Below are 26,320 nucleotides of genomic sequence, written 5' to 3'. Positions count from 1 at the left end.
GCAGGGAGGCAAGCAGAGCTGACCAAGCCTGGGAGCAGGTTAAGTGCCTCCTTGGGGAAATGGAGGGAAGTTCCTTCTTACTCTTACCTGAGCAGTTGAAGATCATCAGGGAAATTATGGTAATTGTCATTCCTTCCTGATACTTGTAGGGCAGTTCTGATAAGTTTGTTGTGATCCAAGTCTTAATGAGAGAAAGGAGAATAGAAATATTTTGCCTGCACATCATATACTAAGTACTGTTAATGTTGTTAGAACAACTGTGGGTATTTCTGACTTAAGCCCTTGGTTTTGAAGCTTTTGTATTGTCATAGTAGTTATTGAATATGAAATTTCCAGCTTTAAAGAAAAGACAGAAAATGTAGCTGATGCATAACTGGGTACTTTTTGTGGCTCATCATACTGTGGTGGAACACAAGTATCCACCTGACTGAACATATGCAAAATATATTTATGTTATATTTAGTATGTTTGTGGAGTACAAAGGAAACATTATTCACAGTATTGAGGTTTTTATGTGCTTTTTTGTTCATATTCCAAAACAAGACACTCCCACCCTGAAAAATTGCTCAAGTTTATATCTAGTTTGAAGTGTCTAATTGTAGCTGATATGGCATGATTCAAGACAGTTGTGGATTTCTTTAGTCTGAATAGGGAAGGGAGTTAAATTTTTTACCTCCGTGTTCCTTTCTGCTGTATAATTCAAAGAGCTGAGGTGCCTTCAATCAGAGGTAGCATGTAAAAATTTCAAACCCTGACATTTGCAGAAATGCATCACTGCTCATGGAAAAGGGGAAATAAACAAGATTGAAGTTAGTGTTGCAGCAGATGACTTTATGTGTGTGCCATAGATGTCAGTATTACTTACACAGAAATATACAAAAAATCCAGTTAAAGTTACATAAGATAATGAATCATTGAATTTTAAACAAACAAACCAACCTGCAATAAACCAACCAAACAACACAGGTATTTATTTTAATAATGATTAGAGAAGTACATTTTTCACTTTAAAAAAACCTTTTTTTTTTTTCAAGTTCTCTTTCATAGGTTGAGAGGGCAGTAGATACTCTGACCCGAAAGCCTGGCAAATAAGTATTTTATGAATAGCTATAGAATATTCTTAGAAGAGGCTTCAGATGGTTTCCATGTTACCTTTGAATATCAGGTTATGAATGACTTATATTCTGAAAATATTTTCTACAATAAATGCAGACCATCAAATTCTCGACTGATTTTTCATGAGCAAAAGTCATGCTCCAATAAAAAACTGGTGCTGCCTTCCAGTAGGGGAGTACTAACAATTGATTTCTTGGTGTTTGGCATCCTAAGAGCCTGACTGAAAGGCGAGCAACCACAACATATTTTAATTAACATATATCAATTGTTTGAAAAAAAATTGGTTTTCGCCTTCCTTCTTTTCAGCTGCAATTACATTTTAAATTTTAGCCAAAGACCCAGGACAAATGAAGGTTGTAATCAAAAGTGTTTAAGTGCAAATGGATTGACATCCCAGGAGCAACAGCCTCCTCCAGACTTTGTGCTGATGCAGGCTGTGTATTTGACAGCACTGTGAGCATGCTGCTTTAAAACTTGTGGATACATTATGGAGCTTTTTTAGATTGTCTTGCCACTTTATCTTGTTCATGTAGAGAATTTTATCTACAAAGGGCTTTTCATGTAATTGTTCTGTGTGATTGTGTTTCTAGTTCTTGTCCTAGAAGATGACCAGGATTTTTTATTTCTTTTAGGGAAGCTTTTAATGGAAGTCCTACAGATTCTTATAAGCACAAGATTAGTGGTTAATGAGGATTTTTTAATACCTCAATTTGAAAGTAGCTGGGAGGGGGAGGAGAGAAGATGACACATGCTGGTGGCATATGTAAACAATAGTATTTTACTATGTATCTTTTGTGTGTATGTAATTAAAGCATTTGGACAAATTCAGAGATGTTTTGGGATACATGGACAGTTCTTCAGCTTGTATGCCTGAAATGTAAAGTAATCTGATTTTTAAACATTAGAGTCTGGAAAAGTTCCACTTAGAACCATATTTTTTATAGAACCACATTTTTTTGTGAACTGTAAGTCTGTAACAGGAGGACTAGATAGAAAGCATCATAATTTCTAGACAGTGTATTCATTCTGATGGAGTATTCTGGAGAGGTTGAATTCCCCCATTTGATAAAATCATATTGGAATATGTTTCAGTCGCTGCTCCCTGGTCTGGAGATGTAGCATCACTATATTAATTCATCTCTAGCAAGGGACCTAGTTAACAACACCTGTTGTATATTAAAAGTGAAAAAGAGTTTCATGTTGAGGGATAAGCGGACCTTGCATTTGTATTCTCAGCCCTTGATACTAAGGATTGATTTGTTCCCCCTAAAATCCAAACCACAACTGTTCTCAGCCTGTCTTCTCTTAGCTGTTTTCCTTGGTTGTCAATTCTAGTATGGATTGTACTGCCTTTTGTTGACATTATTTTTTTCCTGTATAAAATCAATGTTTTGGGAGACTACTTAGTTGGTTTTTTCTTTCCTTATAAGCATTTTAGTTGAATTTTGGGTTCATATAAGCTTTGAATAATGATTGGTTTAAATGACAAGCAATGCTTAGAGTTAGTGCTGCTTCTTCTTTTGTGATGATTTTTCAGCTTGCTTTTGTGAAGTGACTGGTTTGTAATACTTGTGTTTAAATTAGTTACAGTTGTTCTATAGAAACTATTAAAACTCTGTTTAAAATATGAATTAAAAGATTCTATAAATAGTGGAGATGAGGAGAATGAAGATATTTATTCCATTACTTAGAGTGAATTGTCTTTAATGCCAGCAGGTGGTCTGTTCAGAACTGATAGTACTCATTCCATTTAGTAAACCACTGTGCAAAGCAAGGTCTCTGTTCATTGCCTGTCCTTATGAGCACAAATGATTGCTAGGAAATACTGACTGTAGCATTGTAGGATGCCAGTACTGGAAACCTGTTATACTAAACTTAATGTCAAATACTTTTGTTAGCTATTTGATATGTATATGTGATGAGAAAATTTAACATTCTGTGCAGATTGGACCTAATTCCTATAATAAAATTAATCTCCCCCAGCATTATTTTGTTGGTTTACATGTTTCTGGCAACATTATTGTAGCAATATGGTATAAATTTGGGGTTAAGTGAGTTGAGAAACCATTTAACTTAAAAATTGAGTTGGTTATTTTAAACTGTCTTGCAATCTTGTCTTTTGCAAATTCAATACAATAGATTACCATAAACAATAATGAACAGTCAAAATCATTTATTCCAGTTAAAGTCCATTCTTAATTTGTTATAAGCAAAACATACTTTAAGCCTGCTTATTATCTGAAAACACTCCCACTGCTGTTCAGCAGAGCAGTTAGGTATATGCATGTTCATCACATAGGTACACAAAAATTCAGCTAGACTCTCTGGTTGAAAGACAGCATTGAGAAAACATGACAAAGAGCATAAAGCATTCCATCTGTTTTTACAATGTTAGCAGATAATTCTTGTTAAATTCAGGCATAAAATTTTCATTCAGCTTAAGTAAGCCAGAGATAGATGTCATTATGAGATTTACATACCATTAGCTCACATCAGTTGATTAGCAGCTGAGCTCTGTGGTACAGGGCTAGTTAGATGCATTATTTGTGATGCCAGGAGGCTGCAGCTCAAGGAGGTTTACTGGCTGCGTGCTCGTTTCCTTTGCCTTTGTGATTACTTGATAAAATGCAGGGCATCACTGTGAACAATCGACCCTCTTGAACAGTCCAGACTGGTCAGCAGTCTAAATCCACATTTTAAAGCTGTCATTATAGCCTCAAATTTAAGAGTTTCCAGGGTGCAGACAAAGGTGTTGTCCTCCTTCAGTACCAGTCGGGTACCGTTTTCAGACTTTATGAAGTACTTGAATTGAATAATATTTGAAGATACTGAAAACTCCTCTGGAAATCCATCCAGCCTGCTTTTGGACACCAGTACAATTCTGGATTTTATTTTTGCAATGAATTCAGGAGCATTACAAAAGATTCTAAGTCCTTGTGAACGGTCGTGGCTGTCAGTTATTTCCAGAAAAGTAGTCTCTCGGGATGCTAGCTGTTCCTTCTCCCACCTTGATTTCACTGCCTCTGAGAGTACCTTAAGCTGGAAGAATTCGGCTTCTTGTGCCAAAAGTTGATTTTCTCGAAACCCCTCTGGTAGAAGAAGTTCTCCGTTCCGTAGGAAGTTGAGGATGTGTCTGAAAAGGAGTCCATCTCTGTCTATGAAGTAATGACCATCTGCATCAAATGGGCACATTATTCTTCCATTTATGATCCCCTCCAGAAAAGAATCTGAATACTTGGTTAATGTCTGTTTTTGTGTGATATATAGATAACCACCGACATTCAGAGTAATCAGAGATGTTTTATAGTCCTTGTCTAGCTCGGAGCTTTCAGAGTTGCTGTTTTTTTCTTCGCATTCATTTTCTCTCCTGCTTGCTTTTCTCTCCATTATTGACGCTAGGACAACAATACAGCTATCCTGCTTTGCTCTTGTCAGCTTGCAAAGAGGATGTTTCTTATTAAAAAGCACCTTTATTCAGCTCCAGCTTGATGTTGGAATGGAAATGCTGCTCGCATTGCTCTGATTGTCAGCTTGGCTTTGCAGTAGGTGGCGTATCAGCTGTGTGTGCAGGGAGATAGCAGGAATATGACTGTAAGAGAGAATTTGCATTTAACTGTGTAAGGGAAGAAGCGTATAACAACTGTTTGTTTTATTTCTTTCCCTTAAGCCTAAGGAGTTTGCATAGCTTAGGGGGTTCTGCACAGAAATACATACTGCTATATTAAATGGCAACTTATTTTTAATACTTGAAGTTGTATTTGTAGTGTCAGCTGGCCAAATCGTATTTTGTACTTATGGTGTTAAACAGCTTCATTTATGTTTCAAGGATTTTTATTTTCACAAAGCCTGTTTTTTCACATTGTTTTTTAGTACTGATCACAGTACCTGATGCATACAGCAGGACAACAGAGAAATGGAAGGTGTCCCTGTGTGTATAAGGGGGGGTGTCATCTGTGGAATATGTGCATATGCATGTCACTCATTTATTGGTTATGTGTGCAGCAGTAAGATGTTTCCACAGAAGATACCCTGGAAGTGGTGCTAAGGACTTGTTGGTCTGACTGTTCTAAGTTTGCAGCAAAAGCTTTTATTTGCAGTCAAAGGGTCTATCCTCACCACCACAAGATCAGCAGCCTGATTAGGTTTTTCTTTTTGCCTTCCTGTGTGCCATAGACAAAAACAGTTTTACAGGGAGGATTTACCATTTATATTGGTGATGGTTTTTTAAGTCACCAAGACTGTCTAGCATCAGTTGTTTCTTTCTCGATAGAAAAACTCAGCTGCCCTGTGGAACAAAGGGCTTGTGTGCCTACAGATAGCTTTGAACATCACATAACACCATAGCTTAGCAACACTGGGGTACAGGGAGGCAGAGACATCGGCACAGCGCACTGAAATCAAATGCCTATCTTCTCTCCTGTACTTTGAGCCTCCCAGTTGCCTCTTAGAAGAAGATTTCCCCTTTAAACATATGCAGTTTGGAGCAGGAAAGGAAAAGCTCTACACATCATCTCTGTGGGCATTTCCCTGGGGAGTGGACAGATGGGAGCCACTGCATGCATTCCCCAGCACGGGTGGGAGCAAAGGCTTTCCTTGGGTTAGACCTGGAGAGGAGGGTCCATCTATTTCACTATGTATTTTTCACTTTACAGATAGATGTGTCCTGCTTTATCTGACTGGCAGTGGAAAGGCAGATTATTTTTCTGTAAATTCTTCTGCTCTCTTTCTAAGTGTCTTATTCCTACTGCTCCCACTGTCTGTAAGGTCATTTATTGATACCACTGAGTAATCACTATACTATTTTATTATTTGGTAATGATACTCTAGTGAAAATAAATGTTTTTCTCTCACTCTTCTCCTTGCCAGGGTATCCTATCCCTAGCGTATCCCTGATACGCTAAATTTTTCTACTGTTGTATATGATATATTAAGCAGGTATTATTAATTAGGTTTTATTTACCAGGAATTAGTAGTGGTTTTATTTTTAACTCTTTGATACTATGGATATGTTTAACATAACTTCAGTCAGAGATTTCAATCAGTTTCTAATTTTTAAACATTTGGACTTTTTTTCAAGATTAACTCCTTTCACTAATTGCTAAGTTTTTCAAGTTCAAGTTACAGAATTAGTAATTGAGAAAATGAAAAAGCCAATTAGTTTCAAGTAAGATTAATTTTCCATTACAGAAGATATCCATTCAAATTTATTTTATTGTCAAGTAGTGGAAAATTCACGTAATGTGCTTAGATCATGCATAACTAAAATATTGAACCATCTTATTGTCAAACCTTAAGAGAATTATTGGTGGTGCTTTCATCTCATACAGTGGACTTGAAATATTTTGAAGCTGAGCTAGGAGCATCCTGGTACAAGTAACCAGGGGTTTCCAAGGAGAGAAGGGATTTGTAAAAGACAAGAAATTTTCTGTGTCCAGTTAAACTGTCTGCATTTTAATAGACAGAATTTACAGAACAGTGTGTATTGTGTGTATTCTCTTTTCGTCATCTTCTCAATGTTCTAACACTTGCAGTTGATATTTTCCACTTTTGTGAACAAGTAAGTATTCTTTAAAAGATCATGCAAAATCATTTTAGTGGTTTGTATGATAAAATATTCAAGATGGATTTGGTGTGGAAAATATACTTTGTGGAGTTCATGAATATTTACACTTAAACCTTTGAGACTTGAGAAATTTAGAGCTGCTGTAAAATTTTCATTCCCACAAACCCATGTAGCTTTATTTCACTGCAGCTGACAGTCATCTATAAAACAAAACTAAAGCCTAGCATTTCTCAGTGAAAATTTTCCACTTTCTGTGCTGTAATACAAGACTTTCCCAAAAAGCCCTCATTCTTTCTGTGCACTTGGTGATACATACGGTATTGTAGTGCATGTAATTTTAATGGGGTGATTTCATATAACTTACTGTTTTTTTTAAAGTGTAGCTATGCTGGATTTCCTTTTTTCTGTCCTTTTGTCCATGCACTGAAAGACCGACCAAAGGTTCATTTTGCCAAAGATATAGAAGTATTTCTTGCAATCAAGTTAGAGACTTTGACCATTTTTGTCCTCTGAAAGTCTTTTGTGTTGTGTGCCAGTCAGTCTGTGGTAGCTGAGACGTGCCTAGTGCATCCCAGATCTTGCTTCCCACTAGGATTGAAATGGAATAGCTTGCTGTTGGGTGCTTTCCCCTGTTATTAGTGAATTGTTTCTGCCCTGTCCAGCTGAAGTGTTCTGCTTACAGTGTGGAATAGCAATTCTGAAATGACTGCTGCTTCACGAATTATTAGTGTCACCTGTATGCTGGGTTTGCTGTTGAAGTAGGGAATAGTGCTGAAATTGAGCAATTGAAAGGATATTGTTTTGGTTTCAGATTAAGTCAGGAAGTACACTGAGCACCCTTGTGCACACTTAGGAGAGTGGCTGTAGTAGTAGTACTCCCTTCCCAAGTTACTCACACTTTGGGTTGCAGCAGAAGGGCAATCCACAGAGATTTCCAGGTTTTACTCAGACAAGCTGTCGTGGAGACAGTGAAAATTCAGTACTGGTATCTAGCATCTACACAGAAAAACAAAACTTAGGAGGAGGGGGCATGGACTGTAAGCTTGAGCATGCCATGGAGCTGAGGATTCAGGACCAGAATACAACATGGAAAAGTTGGTGCTTTACCAGTGGTTCAGCTCACTTGCTTATCCAAAGATTAGCTTTACCGACAGTCTGCTGTCAGAAAAAGTAACCTGGGTTACAGAAACCAGCTAAATTTTTTATTAGAGTACAAAAGAATATGAGGAAATTTCTCAGCTATAGGAGGGAGAGAAACTTAGATTAGGAAGCCATGCTAATGCAATCTGTTAGGGTTATTGAGGCAGTTTGCTAGTCATTTAATGTCATAACACAGAAAATTGGCCAGGTTGTTGGACATTTAAACCATTCAGTAGCTCCTGTCACACAGTGTTGGTAGCATAGAAATTCTCATTTCAAAAATATCTCCAGATGTTGATTAACAGCTGTTGAAGACAAGATCTGCATAGTAATTAAAATTAAAGACTTTCAAACCAGCAAGTCTGAACAGTTTGCATTCAGGAATTTCTAAAGGGCTGTCTAAAAAACTGTCAAAGTTGCTGTTGATATTTTTAATAATTTTTGAGCACTGCAATTCTACAAGACTGGAAAAGCAAATGCTGTGCCAATACCTGAAAGGTGAATTAGAGGAGACAGGTATTTAAATATGAAAAGGTACAGTGTGAAAAATGATAAAATATCTGACTTGGAAATCAATCAGTTAAGAATTAAGGGAGAGTAATATAATGCTAATCAATGTGTGGAGAGAAAATGGGTGGTGCCAACCTGTTTTGCCCTTTTCTTAAATTAGAATTTGTTCAGCAAAGCAGGTGATGCTTTTTTCTGATAAAGCCTTCAGTATGTTTCATTTGCCATTTTGTGGTAGAATATATACCACATTAGTTTCCCTATCATTTAGCTATACAGAACTTAACCTGCAGGCTTCAAACTGTCAAATGTTAAGCAGAAAATTATCACTCAAGATGTTGCTGTGATTTGGTTTTTGGTCCAGTTTTTTTCTAGTGAGTGATCCAGGAGGTAGTTGCTCATGGTTTTGGAGATGATACACCCGAGAGTGTAGTCGGTAAGGTGTTACATTGATGATGCAGAAGGATTTGGGTAGTTGGTTAGGATAACATTTTATTATCACCAGATACAAAGTTTATATGCCCAGGAATACACTGTAGACAGAGCTTTCAGTATTTATATTTGCAGGAACATCAGGGCAGAGGTTCTGATCTGTGTATAATAGGTCATTGACAGCTGAGCATGAGTTCTGTGCGGTGGTCAGTAAAACAAGCATAGAATGTATCACTGGATGCCTAAATAAGGGAATGCCAAGTGAAGACCTGGAGAGTCTGTTCCGTAGTTGCATAGATGCCAGGGAAGGACAGTCTGAGAAGGGCACCAGCTTTGCAGCAAGAGACGTGCCACAAAATGCCTTTGGTCTGTAAGAGCAGAGCTGAGGTCTAGTGAAGGAAGGGGCTGTTCCTTGTCCAGCCAACACATGCAAAAGCCTGGGAAACTGTACAGCAGTTTAAGTGAGCGGTGTGAGCTTACCAGGACTTCTGACTTGGATGCTGGTGTGCTGGTTTTGACTGGGGTAAAGTTAACTTTCTTCACAGTGGCTGGTATGGGGCTGGGTTTTGGATTTGTTCTGAACACAGGGTTGATAATACAGAAATGTTTTTGTTATTGCTGAGCAGGGATTACACAGAGCCAAGTCCTTTTCTGCTTTTTGTACTGACATGCTAGTGAGGAAGGTAGGGGTGCATGGGACGTTGGGAGGAGACAGAGCCAGGACAGGTGACCCAAACCGACCAAATGTTCCAGACCATGTGACATCATGCACAGTATATCAAGTGGGAGAAGAAGGAGGAAGAGGGAGGACATTTGGAGTGATGGCATTTTTCTTCCAAGTAAATGTTATATGTGATATAGCCCTGTCTTTATCCCAGCCCACGAGTTTTCCAGCTTTTACCCTTCTGATTCTCTCCCTGATCCTGGTGGGATCAGTGCTGGTGGGGCAGTGAGTGGCTGCATGAAGCTTGGTTGCTGGCTGGGGTTGATCCGCAACAACTAGGAAGCAGCAGTCCTTCTTCTAACAGCTGAGGATCTGGAGGCACATGTGCCCACTGCACTTTCTTCTCCTTTTTCTTGCTGCCTGAGAACCATGCATTCTGAGTGTGGTCTTTTTCTGCCTTTTTCCTTGGCACTGCTCACAAGGCAGAGGAGTTGGCAAGCTCCAGAACCTGACCCACATGCTGTCAAGTCTAGCTGTGAGAGACAGTATCTCAGGAGAGGCATACATGAACTGGACTTTCTCAGGCTAATAAGAACAATTAAGAAGCTGAAGAATTGGCATAATGGAAAGTTCAAGAAAACATGATTTATTTTTATTAGGCTTGATAAAGGTGGAGACTACATAAGTGCTTTGATGGGCAGAAATGCTTTCCTAGCAGGCTCTTCAGCTTAGCAGTCAATGGTTCAACAAGACAGTGGCTGGAAATCAAAGCTGAGTGCAGACTAGAAGATTAATACATTAAAATCCCCAAGCCAGTCCATCTCTCTCTCTAAAAACTACAACAAGCCAATCCCTATCAGAACATCTACTGCACAATTCCAGTAAATTTCTCTCCTGCCTGTTTATTAACATTAGTGTAAGTGTTTCAACCGTATTCTGTTCTTGGATTGTCAGCAAGATTCCAAGCTGGAATCTGTGTTTCCCCAGCATATCTATCATCTCACTGAGACAATAGTTGAAATTGCTTTATGAATTGGCACCAGGGCATTCAGGCAGGGAGTTCAGGGTGAACGTGCATTTGGCAGCTAATGATGAACGTATGGGTTCATTGGAGGAGCCTGTCTGGAGCTGCACTTAAGAGGGTCTTTGTACCTGCCAACACATGTTGGGCATTTGAGAGTGTGAGACTCTTGGGAAAATGTCTTATTTTCCCTTCTCATCACTGATCTTAGCTAGTCCTTCAGACCTATTTATTTATTTTGTACTATCTACTCTGAGTAGGAGTTTTTCACAGGGAACTACCACTTCCATGCCTTATTCATCCATTACCTCCTAGGCTGATGTGACTATGGAAATATCAAGGCAGATGTGTAGCATTTTGGATATCTTTTCATTGCATCTCTGGTCCTGCAACAGTTGAAGACAGACCCAAGTCTCTGAATTTGGGTTTGGTGAATGAGGTCTAATTAGGCTACAAAGGGAATAGAAACTGTGTTCCAGCACTACAGTCTTGCATCCGGAGGTTTGCGTGTATCTTTGTGTATTCTGCTAGACTCTAAGGATGTGTTAAAAACGCAAAGAGGGTCCAGGGAATGTGGGACATAAGCCTTGGTTTTCGGACGGTGGATGTTCTTAGACAGCAGACAAGCTTAGCTGCAAGGAGTTTGGAGCTAGTTAGTTAGTTTGGGAGACTATGCACAGCCTTGTACATTAAGCGATTGGAATGTTTTGTCTCGATTTGACTGCAAAAGTCAAATCTGGATCAGTGGTAATTAAAAGAGGATATTAGCCAAGATATCGAGGATGAGATACCGGAGAAGTTGTGGATTCCCTAACCCTGGCAGTGTTAAAGGCCAGGTTGGATGGGGCTTTGAGCAACCTGGTCTAGTGGAAGGTGTTCCTGACCATGACAGGGGAGTTGGAACAGAGTGATTTTTAAGGCCCTTTCTAACCCAAACTGTTATGTGATTCTGTGGTAATACAAAGGAAAAACTCATTTAATTGGCATGTTCATTTTCTAAGTAGTTAGTGGATAGGAACTCTCTGCTTTACTGATCCTGATCCTTGAAACTTAAAAATCATTTAAAAATTGTGCAAAGTGCAGGGAGATTGATAGTGACATGTCAGGGTTCAGGCAGCTGGGTTAGATGGTTCAGGTGAATATAGGTTAGCTAGCCTTGAAACCTGTTCCACAGAAGTGAGCAGAAAAATTGTTATGGAGTTCAAGATTGGAGATGTAGTGAATGCTAACAAACATGGCTTTATGTAAAGTTTTTCTGGTTCAACAAATCTAATTTTGTTTATTTTGAGGATTGTGAGTTTAAAGTAACAGCACATTTGCAGCCTGCTTAGCAATTCCTATTGCGCATAGGCTAGATCCTTGTGACATTCTGATTTATATTTTAAAAAAAAGCAAGCACAGAACAAGATTAAAAACTAGCTGACAGTTATCAGAAAGGAATTATGAGTAGGAAGCCTCTTGAGTTGTAGTTTGAAGGGCTTACTCCAGGATTAGCAAGGAGGACAGTGGAGAGAATCACTGCTTATAAAATGTGTCATGATTGACACAAATGCTGGTCAGACAGTGAGTAACTATGACAAGACTGTCACGATGTGACTGGGATTGCTTAATTCACAGAATCTGTTTTAAAGACAATAAGTTTTCACCAAGCCAAAGGGAATTATACACCTAGGCAATGCAGAGCACATAGATAAAATGTAAGACTTAGAAAAGACTCAAAATAGTTGTGTTAGTAATATAATAGCCAGTTAACTCCACAAATCCCCAGAACTTGGTTTTTAGAGACAAACTGATCTTAACCCAGTTTTAGCCATCTAAGCATGAAGCAGTCATGGGACTTCTGTAAAGAAGAAAGACCTTACAATTTTTCTGTCCGTGATGCATAGGAAGTCAGGCAAATTTGCCAAGTTGTCTCTTTTGACCATTAAGCTGGAAATCCACAAAATCACAAGTGTTTTAAAACAAATTTTTTTCTATTTTATTCACATCTATCTGAAAAAATGTGGCTTTCTTACTGCTTTTAAAGATTTAGTTTGAATCAATCCAATAAATTTTAGATTAAATAATTTTAAAATACATGATGTCTAAGTAATTGCTTCTGGCATTATTCAGGGAGAGTAGAGTTAAATGTGCAGATGTAGTAATATTTCAGTCTATAAGGTGTTAGCAAATCCAGAGGTGTCTCAGAGTGCCTTGGGTTACTTGGACATCAGTATTTCTAAGTGTTTCTGTCATCTTCTGTGACATTGCGAGCAGAAGGTGACAATGACAGTGTAATGCTCTTGGAAGAACATTTTAATACTGAGAGTTAATCAAGCCTTTAAAACTTATTCTTTCTTGTAATGCAGGGCTGTTCCAGAGGTGTTTGTTTAACACATATTGTGCTGGCTATGCCCAAAATAGATGTATAAATTGATATGTGCTCCTCCCACATCCACACATCATGCACTAGAACATCGTAGTAGAAGTGAAGAAGTTTGCCCACCATCACTTTTCTCTCTTCATTTCTGCATTAAGTTGCTTTTAATTTTTGGGTTTACCTGCCTTTATGGTGTAGCCTGCTACTGCTCTGTTAGTCATTGTTGCTTTAGGCAAAAGGTGGTCACATAGGGTAACAAAGTGACTGCATCACTTTGTGGTGAATGTACAGAGAGGCGTATTACCTAAATACATGTATGTGGTGTCCTAGATTACTAACTGAAAGCTTTTACTTCTTTTCCCCGATTGTTACCATCTGTTGTATTACTACTTTTTTTGCATTGTGTTCTTTTAGTGCTTTTTAAAAAAATTGTAACAAGAGGAAAATGTGATACTATTTTCCTGAGAATAAGAATAAAATTAGCCTTTTGCTTTATCTTCCACTAATTTTTGATTATTGGATTCTCTTTGTAGATTATTTTTTTCATAGTCACTGATTGTATTAACTGCCCATTTACAGAAAAGTTCCTAGATAATAATCTGAGTGCAACATCTAGAGAAAAAAGTTGCAATCTCTTTTTTAAAATTTGATCTCTGTGATCCATTCTTAATATGTAAAACATCTGAAGGCAAAACAAGGAAGTCTAGGGTATACAAGCTATGCAAACATGGTTTTCCTACTTTTTTCTTTGTTGTCTAAATAGCAGAGATTTTAGAACTTGATTTGAGACCTTAGAATTATGTTATATTTAGTAAATTCTTAATTAGTGAAAAATAATTCAAATGCTGACCATCTTGGTGGATCTTATTTTAATGTCCAGTTTTACTTCATTTTCTTTTCATTCTAGATAAACTTGCCTTGGAAGGAATCGTGGTGCAACGTGCTGAATGCAGACCTGCGGCTAGTGAAAATTATATGAAGCTGAAAAGGTAGGAGTCCTTCATGATAAATGATATGTGATATCTGACTTTGGTGCTTTTATAATTGCCTTACTAAGGAAGGGTGATTTCAGTATTTTCATGGTCTTACACCGGATCTACACAGAACCAGAAATGATCCTGCTTTAGGGGTGGATTTACTTAGGGAGGGAGTGAAGGCTGCTGTGGGCATTGTATCTCGCTCTGGTTTTGTCTGGTGGGATGATGCAGACTTCTGCATCCATTCATATGCAAATCTCTTACTAGAGCACATGTACCTTTCCATATCTGAATGTATGGTTGTATTCAAATGTGATTCAAGCTGAATTTCCTGAGGACTTAAGGGATTACATTGGTCTGCTCGAGGTGCACTTCTTAAGTGGTTTTCTGTGGATTACCCAAGTTTAATTCCACTTCACACTGTGCCATGCTAGACAAAAAGTATCTCTGTAAGGGCATTTAAAATGTCCAAAATAGGAAGGAGTTTCTGGAGAAGTGCTGGACCTAAACTGGCATAGTTCTTATAAAAAGTAGTGACTGAAAATACCAGAAGTGGCATGGAAACCACAGCACACACATTTAACAGGATCATTTAGTGACTTCTGAAAATTTAAGCAAATACCTCTGGAATTTGCCGTGTGATTCATATATCTTATGGGTAATTAACTTGATGATATTCTATAGTAATCAGATTTGAGATTGAATTGTTCCTTATATTAAGTGCATCTTTATATATTTTAAGTATGTGGGTTTTCATTAAATCACCTTTTTATACTGTGAGTTTGTTGTAAATAGAGAAATTCAAAGCAGGAAATTTGAGGGAGAGAATTGTCCGTGACTGGTTTTAAAATTGTCAATAGAAACATAAAATACAAAGTGACGTTTTTCTCTGATGCCTGATCTGATTTCTGTGTATCATATACATTTTCAGTATCTTGTATTTTATTAACCTTCTCTGTCATCTAAATTGCTCCAGTATTTCCTTATGAAGTTCATTCAGTTTTGACATTTTTTGACATTTTATGTTCTAGCTGTTGGAAATTAGTACCCACAGGTTTGTTCATGTACAGTGAGCTACTTAATTTCAGACGGAGTTCTGTGATTGCTGTTATGGTTTTTGTCATCAATAGGAAATGGAGATGAGGCAAATGTAATGTTATAGAAAAGGACTCATTTCAGTCTGGCAATTTTAAATATACATGAATATAGAATGTAAGATGTATTTGCTTCATTCTTGTTCTAATCACAGGTTTCCTGATCCAAGTGCTTTTTTGCGTTTTGTACATAGTTGATCAGATAAGCTTCTTCTTGTAAGACCACAGAAGGAGAACAAAACAGAACTGATAGCTTTAGTGAAGTACTACCCAAACTTTGAATTTTTCAGCATTCAACTTTCTGTCACGCATGCCTGGATGCAGCCCCTCCTGGTCTTCAATTTTGTCATGTTCAATTCCTATAGGAGCAACAGAAGTACAAACACAAAAGCAGATTTTGTTTCTGAAAACATTGCAGGTGAAAATAATGGTACTGTTGTTTTTTCCTTCCTCTAGAAAAATTGTCAGGCTGTGTATTCCTACTTTCTAACTTCACATGTTTGAGATTTTTTGCCTTCTACCAAGAAGTTAAAAAAATAGTCTGATCTGTGAGAATCAGCATGAGATTTAGCACATCTAGCAGTCACAGCCTCAGAAAGAATTGGTTTATATCCAAATACTGTATCTGGTATTTGAGTAGTAGGATCTAATTTTTCACTCCCTTTATGCTCTCCCACCCTCAACATGCTACAGTCTGTACATAAAAAAAGGTGACAGCATTAAAGATAAAACACATACATTATAGAGCTGTGTTATATTAAACCATTTTGTTCAGTTTTCTACTTTTGTGCTTTATATGAGAGAGACTCTTCAAAGATGAAATTTATAATATTGATAAAACAGCAAGTCTATTGTGTAGGCTTTGAGTGCTGCAATACTAAGTTGAGTTGGGGAGGAAGTAAAATTAAAAGATAAATGCAGTAGCTTCAAATGTTTAAGATCTAGAAAATGGAGCTGCACACTCTCAAAATCTGTAATCACTTTTTTCTGAGAGCTGGCAGTAACCAAAAAAGATTATATACTTCCTGGTATTAAATGAAGATACAGATCCTGTCTGTTTTGCTGTCGGCATCCTGGTCGAGGAGATCAGCTGATGGATGCCTGGCGTGGCATTGGTCTCCTTGCTGCTCTGTAGAGTTTCAGCATGAGGAGGAAATGATGGGCTTGTGATGGGCTTGCTGGCAGTTAAGTGGGAGATAAGTGTGACGTGTGGGTTTAAGGATGGATGATGAAACTACAGAAATTGGTCACATGTGTGAGTGAAAATGTTAACAAATGTAGTAGTCAGGAGGGTTTTTTCCCCTCCTGCTTTTGATTTGATTACAGAAAGGATGGAGATGGCTGATGTTCTCAACATGTTGAATACAAGGTACAAATGTGTGTCTAGGGATAGCTACTCCCTGACTGAGCTGAAACAGAGATTGTGTGACCTTCACTTGGTATTTTATTTTGCAAGTTTTGTTGTCGGCAGATTTATTTAAATTTTTCCAGTTTTTTCTGAGCTTCACATTCTAGAAGAGGGACAAATACCATGAAACTCCCACTATCCTGCACTAGTAAAGCTTTGTGCTATTGAACTTCCTGCAAAATTTTTATTAGCAGTGTATTTCTTCATAGCACCTTAATGATTGGCTTTACATTTGCCGTTATTGAGGCTAGCTGGAAAATAGTATACGTGGTTTCCAAGCACCTGTCATGATTTCTGTCTTGTGGGAGTGGATCTCATGATCCCATTTAAAAATATTTGGACTGTGTGGGGAAAAAGGTAGGCAGACCATTCCTAACTGCAGTCAGCTTTGCTGTGCAGTGTCACAGAAAATACTGTGCCTACACTATGATAGTTCCCTTCTTGCCCCATGGAGCCTGTCAGACAGTGGGGGCACATGTGAACTGTGGTAGCAGTGCATGTGTCACAGGTGGGAATGACACACATGGTTCGCTGTGCAGCACAGTCTGTATTTGCACCAGGCTTGTGCCCCCACCATCCATGTGATCCAGGCAGGTTGCCTTCCCCTTCCATCAGGCTGCCTTAGGCAGGCTCCACATCCTCCCTAGCTAGTTTTACATTAACCAGACTATTTCTTTACTGTAGTCAACTTTCCACCATGAAGATGCATTGTCTGTGCCTTAATTTTGTTTTTCTGAGGCTTAAGAGATTTTAATTTCATGATTCCAGTGTTTAACCACCTTGGATTAATGACCCCTCCAAAGAGAGAAATCTTCCAAGCAGCTTGTCTGCACTGGGAAACATGGGGCACAGGAAGAGAGGAGTTCCCCAGACATTCAGGATCGCTTCAGGCTCCAGATGACTTGAGAGGAGATGAGAATACTATTTTAATACTCCTAAGGAATGTTTTCTGTTCACAAAAGAGGGAAAATGGAGGGCTGGGGTTGTGCAGGGGGGGAAGAAGAGGTGTAAAACATTCCTTTATTTTTTTTAAGACAATTTCTAGCATATGAATTCTATTGGTTATGGAAACTGATACTTTATTAAATTTTGGAAGAGACCATTGATCTGATCACTGGATCTCAGTTTCCTTCTTTTTGTAAATGCCTGGAGACAGAGGATAAAAAAAGTAGGCTTTGCTGGCTGACTTACAATTCTTCTTTTACCTTAAAATGGCTTCATTACAGCATGGCATGAAATTTGCTTTCTTTCTGTATTTTAAATATTATCATGCCAGTTGTATCCATCTCAGATTCTTTCTGCCACATTACCTGCTTCCATCCTTGCACTGATCCTCACATCCGTTCTCTTCATCCCTCTGATCGTAGCAAACTCTCTTCCCCAGATCTTTCTCAGTCCCCCTTTCCCATTTCTGCTTCTCCATTTCCTCATAGAAGAAAATATTTTCAAAAGTATTTGGACCACATCAGTATTTTATACATTTCATTTTAAGGAAAAGTTAAGAAGAAAAAAATCTCTGAGAGTAGCTTCTGCAAAGCTCCAATTCAGACTGACATGGTCAAGTTGAGTAGCTACAGAAAGGTCTCTAGGGCTGCTCAGGACCTTTGCACTGGGGTGGCTGGGCAGCAGGCTTGCAGTTCTCAGAGGAGGTTTTGAAGGTACACGTGAAGAGCAGCTGAAGCTGTTGATGAATTGTGTGATGTGTTTGTTAGCACTTCTGCAACAGTGGAGAATGGCAGGCAAAAAAGGATGAATTCATTGCCCTTGTTTCATTTTCAAATGTGATGCTGAAATGCTGGTCACCTTTCACAATGGCTTTGGAATACTCTGGTTTGACTATACCTAATCTGAATTACTGAAGTCTCACAAACTGTACACTAAGTAAAGAAAAAGAAGGAGTTCTAGGTTTACCAAAAGCCTCGAAGAGCCAACATTTAACACTGCAACAAGGGTGGTAATTCCTATAGCTCTCTTAAGTAATTTAAAAATATGTCTTGGAGTGTCATTATTGAAAACAGTGATTGCTGTATGACAGCTTGTAACAAGGCTTGCAAGAATTTTGTGTATCTTCTTGCTTTTTCTTACAAGAGTTTTCTATAGAGAATATAATGAAAGTCCTTATAAAAGATGCTGGAAGAAACGTGCATAATAGACTTTTAGGAGTAATGGGTTGTAAAACATTCTAGAATAATGAACTTCCTCATTTGAAAAGTCACATTTCTTTACAACCATATTATGGAGGCCTCTAGAAGTCCTGAAGTTTCGTGTTCTAGGTCAAGCAAGTGAAATTAAGTTAGTGCAGATGAGTTGCTCACCTTTTCTAAAGTACTGAGAGAGTATTGACTGACTGACAGTTCAGTATATTGCTGAAAATGAGCATAATGCCAGGGGGTTGGGTTTTTTTTTTTTTAATTTGGGTTGTTCTGGGTTTTTCCCTTTCCCCCTGCCCCCACAAATACTTCCTGCTAGCTGAAGAAAATTAGTCATTTGACCACCATACCACTTCCTATATATTCTTGTAGATATGCTTAGTTGGCTATGAATTCTTTTCCAAAATACATAAGTATGCATACATCTGTGCATTTTCCACAAAGGCTGACGTGCTGCACAAATGCTGCTCAGTTTGTTTGAGGTGGGAAGCCAGTTTTATGCAGGGCTGAGATTGCATCTGCCTGTCAGTCAATGCGACCTTGATTTTTCAAGTGTCTAAGATCACTTCCTCTGGCTTGAGGTAAGATTCAGCATAGTAAAAAAACACATTCCTAGGATGTTTTAAGTTACTCATCAAGTGCAAAAAAATTTTTTTCATATGCTAGAGTATTTCTAATCACAGTTTTTCCTGAAGAGTTATGTGCACTTTGTAAAAAAATAATGTTAATCATGTTCATGTAGGTTAAGCTGTTCTGTTAAGATACGTATTTAATATGATTCTTGTGTTCCTGGACACCAACCGGTTTTTAAGAAATCAAGCAAATAACACTCTAATTGTGAACAATTGGACTGCAAAGTAATACACACTTCAGTATGCATGTCCATTTTTGATCCATTTTTCACATTTTTTACCAGAGTAGTGGAGAGAAGCAAGTAAGAAAAAGAAGGTTTAAGTGAGATGAGCTCAGCAGCTCAGATAAGTGGTTATTCCCCATTTGGTCAGGAGTGTTGCTTTTGTTTGTTTCCTGTATATTTTTTTTGTGATCTTAGACTCTCTTCACTGCCCCTTGTCCTTTTCATTTTGTCTGTTGTTTTTTGTTGTTCTTACAAGTGGTGTCCTGAGACTGGATTTTAATAGGCCTTTTATATTACCATGCTTTTTTGTTCAGTGGTATGAAAAAGGTTGCAATTTTGGTAGTTGCTTCCAGCCATTATAATGATACTAATAAATAAGGCATAGCCTACTGTTGGTAATGCAGCAGGTATTTTATCGTGTTTCTCTTAAATCTGCACCTGGATGCAGAAGGTTAATATGTTGTTTTTACTCCATTGTACTCTTCAGCTTCTAGTAGACAAGTGTATTTGGGGTAATCTAAGGGGGATTGGGCAGGGGGGAAGAGGCATAAAACTTCCTTTTTTTTTTTTTTAAGACACTTTCTAGTTCTAGCATATGAATTCTGTTGGTTTTGGAAACTGATACTTTCTTAAATTTTGGAAGAGACCATTGATCTGGTCACTGAATCTCAGTTTCCTTCTTTTTTGTAAAAGCCTGGAGACAGGATAAAAAAAAATTAGGTTTTACTGGTTTACAATTCTTCTTTTGTTTTACCTTAAAATGGCGTCATTACAGCATGACATGAAATTTGCATTCTTTCTATTTTTTAAATATCATCATTTCCAGGTGAGAGTCACAGAAGCACAGAATGGTTGAGGTGGGAAGGGACCTCTGGAAGTCATCTGGTCAAAACACCCCTGCTCAGTCAGGGCCACCTAGAGCTTGTTGCCCAAGATTGTGTCCAGATTCCTCTGCATTTCTCTGGAACTGAAATAGTTTCTGAATAAAGAGCATAGTGAATGTGTTCTGTGCCTTTTTAGGAAGGTATGTTGTTGATAGAAGCCTAGCATGAATGTTGTTTTCAGAAAGAAGAGAGATGCTTTGGGATGAATATTTAAGAGTTTATGGCAAATACTCCATGAATTTTTCCGTATACCTTGGGGATGGAAATCAGTAGTTGTAATTGGAGAGTTCTCATTGTCCTTGGGTTTTTTTGACATAAAGTTCATGAAACAGAGGCATTGCATTTAAGAACACATCTAGTTTGCCTTTATGGTTATTAGCAAAGTAGCATCCATTTCCTTTCTATCTGCTGAAAGCTGTGAGGCTAAAAATAGTCACCCTGGAGTATGTTCAGGCTTCAGTCATAGCCAGCTTCTTCAGGCCAGAAAAAAGCTTCACTCAGTACCAGTGCTCAGCACCAGAAGTTCTGGATATTTATAATTCTAGTAAACCTTAATGTCAGGGACACTGATTCTGTCTCTTGAAACCAGAGTCCTTGGTGTTGTACAGTGATGGAGGTCTTTTAACCTTGCTGTTTACCAGGGCTACAATAGTTAAAAAGATGTCTCTGCTGCTGAGGTGCTTTCCAGATTTTAGTGACGGACTTGTTTAGTATATAGGAACATCCTTCCTCTTCTCAGGGTAGCACATTCCTTTTCATCCTCTTTTCCACCTGTAATATGAAAGTCACACTGTAGTGGGTGAAAATCTGAGAGTTCAGTTTTAACTACCATGACTGATCTGGTGTTACTGATGTAAATAAAAAAGCTCATTTCTTCATCAGCATCAGCATTTTCTCTGTTGCAGAGCTCATTGAAGCTCATGGATCTCTTACTGGCCACTATTCCAAATGCTGTAGTCATGTTGAGTACTGCCAGTGTTCTGGGTTCTGCAAAATTGCTTTGGCAACTACCAGCCTGACAAGCTCAGTTTTTCACAATATGTAGAATGTCAGCACCATACCACATCTTCTATTTTTAAGCTGCTTTGTTCACATACTGCTGATGATATTTGGAGTTTGTAGCAGATCAGTAGACTGGTATCGTCCAACAGGTCCCTGATGCAAAAGAGCTCCAAAAATTCTATGGTATCATTGAGTACTAAAAGCTACCTGGTGCAGAATCAAAGATTAGAATAATCAGGTGGCAAGTTCTGTTGCTGGTGTATTGATTTCCTGGCTTATCAGAACATTTCTGAAATTTATGAAGCTACAGAAAGGCACTGAGACAATGGTCTGAAAGGTGACGGGGTGTACATGTGTCCCTCCAAATAGCACCTGTTACTTGAGATGTCTCCAAGCTGAGGGAAATTCATAGATGGCAAACTGTCCATCCTCTGTTTCTGGTTCTTTTTTAAAGGAATTTCTGTCTGTAGGATTCCAGTGCTTATCAAACTGGGTTTCCCTGTGATTAGTGGGTGATTTAATTCCTGAAGACATGGCAAAATTCCAGTGGGAGCTTAAGTCCTAAAGTGCCATAGGACCAGATACCATGGGGGAAAGCAGTGGAGGTACCTCCTGTGCTCCTCAAAGGCTCTGTGGTTGGAAAAGATGCCAACTTTAGAAATTAATCACAGCATTGCATTTTATGGAAGACTCCTTCATTCTCCAGATACCTCAGATATTAATACAAGATACCGAAGCATTGCAACAATCAGTTAGTACTCAGGCACAATCCTGAAATGTTTTCCAAAAGAGAGGATGTTGTGCAGCCACCTGCTAATGCTTCAGTCTGGGATGTTTTAAAAAATGCTTTGCAGTTGAATTCAAATTAATGCCATAAAATGGAAAAGGGCAGTAAATCACTTCCTTTAAGCGAGAGATATAATGTAAAATTATTTGAAATTCACTCATCTAGTCTACTTAAACTCTTTTTTTTCTCTTGAATCATCTGGATAGAAAAAATGGGATTGCCAGTATCAAAGGCCAACAAATTATACTTAAGCTGCAAATTCAGTGAAGGAACTTTAAAATCATAGGAGGCTTATTTACACTTCAAGTGCAAATCATTTTCAGTAATATTTTTCACAAAAGCTCTTCTACAGATTGTTACTTCCCACAGCTTGAAAGAAGCAGAAATTAATACAAAGGACCACTACCTGAAATATTTCTTACATACATTCATATGCATACACCAATTTGACAATTTAATATAAAAACAATGGCTTGCAAATTCATTGTTCTTGCCATGCCTTCATTTAAATACAGATATGTCTGCTTATGGCCTTAAAAAAACATATGCTGCCATTTTAATTCAGTTACCATTGCAAGACTGACATGATTGTGAGAGAATGAGGTGGTTTCTCTTTGAAATGGTATTTTATCAACAGAATATGATTTAAATGTCAGTTCTAGTGATGTGTAAGTCATGAAAGTATTCCTTCATTTCAAGTCTACATTGAGTTTGAAATTTTCAAGCTGCTTTGTGCTTTTTAATGAAATATATTTTTGAACTGAACTTTGTATACAATAATTGCGCTATTCCTGAAGTCTGTTATGATATTTTTGCTAGGCTGTTGCCTCCTTTGTTTGTAGTCAGTATATTTGCCTGGGATTTAATCATTGCCATTTTGGTATCTATGATACTTCACTGAAAATTTTGTACTGTGCACTAAGCCAGTGCCACCATTAGGACTCAACACAAATGCCTCTGAGCTAGTAGAAAGAGTATTACAACTCAAATCTGGCTGTATGTTTGTTGAACAGTACAGTGAAACTGTTACAGGGCTGATGTGTTTTATCCATACCTGAGACTGAAATGAGAAGTTTTTTCTGAGCTAACCTTGTACCTTGAATGCTGTGATGACCCCAACAGGAAAGCATAAAGAGTGCTCATGGACTCTACTGCTTAGTTCCTCCCCTGATGACCCTGGCAGAAAGCTGGAACTGAGGCAGCTTTGTGACAGCGACCAGTGATCATTAAGGTTTAGGGTCAATGTTACTTTAGTTTATAATTTTGTATGAGTTTCTTTTGTAGAACACATAAAGGTATGATAATATGCATATTCTGTACCTGGGGCAGGGCAATCCCCTAGTATCAGTGCAAACCAGGTGGTTGAGAGCAGTCTGGTAGAGAAGGACTCAAGATTACTGGTAAACAGAAAATTGGACATGAGCTGGCAATGTGGGCTCACAGCCCAGAAAGCCTCTCACAAAGGAGTTGTAAAGATCTGTTTTTGCCTTGGAGTGCCGTGTTCCAGGTGAGTACTCTGTGCTTTCCCAGTGCCTCACAAGAAGACTGAAATGTTCAAACCCAAAGTTAAAATGGATAGTGCATCACCTGAGAGTTGTTAGCATCTCCTGTTTCAAGTTTGAAAGCAAGGTACAGCATAAAATAGTGAAACATTGAAAGATTATATGCTGCTACTTGAAATTAAAGTTTCCAGCAGAGTGTAATTAATATAGCAAAGCCATTAAATGGAAATTATTAAAAAATGCTCTCATCTTCACCCAAGTTTCTGACATACCTCAAGGCTGATAATGTTCTGCACTAAAAGTGTCTCTGCATGCCTGAATTAATATCCTATTGATATCCAAATGTATCGTGTTGGTAGGTATTGATATATGTTACCTGCTCTATCAAAATTATTTAATTTTCTTTTCTTTGGGATCCATTGTCACTGTGAGGGTGTTGTAACATAAGCTCCCTAAAGTTATTTCTAGTTGAGCCATCCTGAACAGTTTAGAAACCTCTGTGTGCACAGACCAGAACTTAGGTTTAGAAGGTGGAGAAGGGCAATAGTGAAACCTGTAGCTGCAGACTGATTGGATTTGGGGTGTTTTGGAGGACAGACTGAGGTTTTTTTTCCGTTGATCACTGCATGTGTCTTATTTTATCCCCTACCTTCCCTTCCCTTATCCAGGGTACTTTTCTCACTCAAACTTTAGGCGTGCTGGATGCTTCTAGTGTTGTCAAGCACTCAGATACTTGCTGGTAGAAGTTTAGGGTGGTCCTTTCTTAGGGTGACTAAGGTGAAGTTGCAAGTTTATCCAGGATTATCTTCAACAGCACTTTTAAAATATAAAGAAATTTAAATATGTGCTCAACTCATACAGTTTATTCTATTGATAATTTATGTTTGATTTTCCAAATGCCAAAGATTGCAAACCTCCTGCCTTATTAATGTATTAGTCCATCCTGAGAATTAATTCTGCAATTCCAAAAATACCTGCCAAAAATTAACAGGTACAGCACCATCTTGCAGGTCTTGGACACACTGAAACAGTAACTAAGGAAAGGGTGAACAGACTGGGTCTTAGCCAAAGTTAATGGCAATGAAGTCTCTATGTTAGGTCTTTGAACAGGTCCATATTTTTTCAGGGATATCTGACTAACCCCTTTCTTAATGATAATGGCAGAATCAGGAGGAACTGTACCCTGTGACTTGTAATACAAATTTGAATTACTACTCTGCTGTTCCCTCAGATTGTGTGTGTGCTCTTGAGTGCTGACTGAGACTTTGTCAAGGAGGAAGAAGAAATAGTAATGAATTAGACAAAGAAGCAGCTCACCAAAGAGCTTTTCTCTGTTCCTTCTGCTCTTGGTTGTATTTGGTTCTGAAACTTGGTGCTGCATTCCCAACAATAGGCATGGAGAAACTGGGGATTTTACAGGGTTCTATTCCTGTTTATAACATAAGGTTCTGACTTCATGATTCCAGTCTGCAGACGGCGGAGACACATAGGCTTCTGTCTTTCTTCAGAACTGGTTGAACAGTGTTATCTCAGATTAGAGTCAGTCAGGAACGTGACAACACCTTTAAGGTGGAGAATCTAAGTGTAAAAAAAAATAGCTTAACACAAATCCTTATCTTCCCATGAGCTCAGGCACTAGTTAACCCTTAGACCATCATGACTGTGACAATGCAGCCACTTCAGATCTAAAACAAGAAGGAGGTGAAAAAAAGCTTTTTCAAAATGGCTTCGATTTTTTAAGAAGGTGTTTTGTCGGGCCTAGAAGTAATGAGACATGCATTCTGTCTGCTAAACTTATTTTTAATAGTTCTTGTGTCATATCTGAAAAGATCCTAGCTCTCCAGCAGTGTTAACCAGAGCTGTTTCTGAGGTTAAAGAAAGCCCTGTGCTCAAAACCTGTTACAAGGTTCAATATTATCTGTATCATAGTTCACTCCATTTTTTTTCTAATTGGAAAAGAGACAGGAGAAACAGGAACACAAAAATATCCATGGCCGGATTTCTTTTTGTAAAAAAAGAGAAGAAAATCCCTGCATTCTGGGATATATTCTGAATTGTGAAGTCATCTTGAAAGAGAAATTTCACTGTATGTGAGTGTAGGCGGGAGTAGAAAAATATGTGATAAAAATAGCAGACTACGTGGAAATCAACACCAATATGTGGATGCATACCTGAAGATGTTAAATGATAATATCTGAGAGAGAACTACCTTTTAGATCTGTATTTATGTAATACATATCAAACTAAAATTAAGAAAACCCAAACCACCCGTATATCGTTTTCAAATTACATTTCAAATAATTTCTGTATTTTGAATTCTAATTTCAACTCAGACATTGGATTCTGTTTTGACTTTGGGAACTGCCTAGAAAAATCATGTTCATTTTAACTATTCTGCAGTTGGCGGCTCATGTTGACAAAGAATTTTTCAACGAAGTCCAGGAAAACTAAGTACTCTTTCTCTGAAGTGAAATTTGGGGAATAAGTACTGCATCCTGGAAGTATGAAACTGTGCTCAAAATGCTTAGAGCACTAAGAAATCACTGTATCACAGAAAAGATTCAGTTAATAAGAGGTTAATTGATCAAAACTATGCTTTTCAAAACAAGAGAATGTTTTTGTAGGCTCTCATGAAGCACATCTATGGGTACAGCAAACAGAATTTTTTCATATGCCATGTTTATGGTATTGGACGCAAAGGATATATTTTATAGATTGACAAAACATAGAACTTCATGAGCTTAATTTGTAATGCATAAAATAAACTCCCTTCTAAGTCAGTATGGTTAAGGAACTGGGAAAACCACTGATACTTATATACTTATATTGAGCACTGTTTTTTTATTCTCTTACTGTAC

General features: G+C 38.0%; 2 protein-coding genes across 2 annotated transcripts in view; one reads left to right on the top strand and one right to left on the bottom strand.

The window, feature by feature from the left end:
* The window catches only part of GTF2F2 (general transcription factor IIF subunit 2), a 78,229-nt gene that overhangs the window by 22,505 nt on the left and 29,404 nt on the right, over window positions 1–26,320 (top strand). The window contains exon 6 of the mRNA XM_068182202.1: window positions 13,710–13,791. Coding sequence (XP_068038303.1) covers window positions 13,710–13,791 — 82 coding nt within the window. The remainder of the gene's footprint in view (window positions 1–13,709; window positions 13,792–26,320) is intronic.
* On the bottom strand, window positions 3,275–4,683 carry KCTD4 (potassium channel tetramerization domain containing 4). Its single transcript, XM_068182197.1, has one exon. It carries the CDS (start codon window positions 4,501–4,503, stop codon window positions 3,730–3,732), a length of 774 nt encoding a protein of 257 aa, XP_068038298.1. The 5' UTR covers window positions 4,504–4,683; the 3' UTR covers window positions 3,275–3,729.

Source organism: Anomalospiza imberbis, chromosome 2, assembly GCF_031753505.1.
Source record: "Anomalospiza imberbis isolate Cuckoo-Finch-1a 21T00152 chromosome 2, ASM3175350v1, whole genome shotgun sequence".
In the NCBI taxonomy this organism is placed as follows: domain Eukaryota; kingdom Metazoa; phylum Chordata; class Aves; order Passeriformes; family Viduidae; genus Anomalospiza; species Anomalospiza imberbis.
This window is presented reverse-complemented; position numbering and strand designations above follow the sequence as displayed.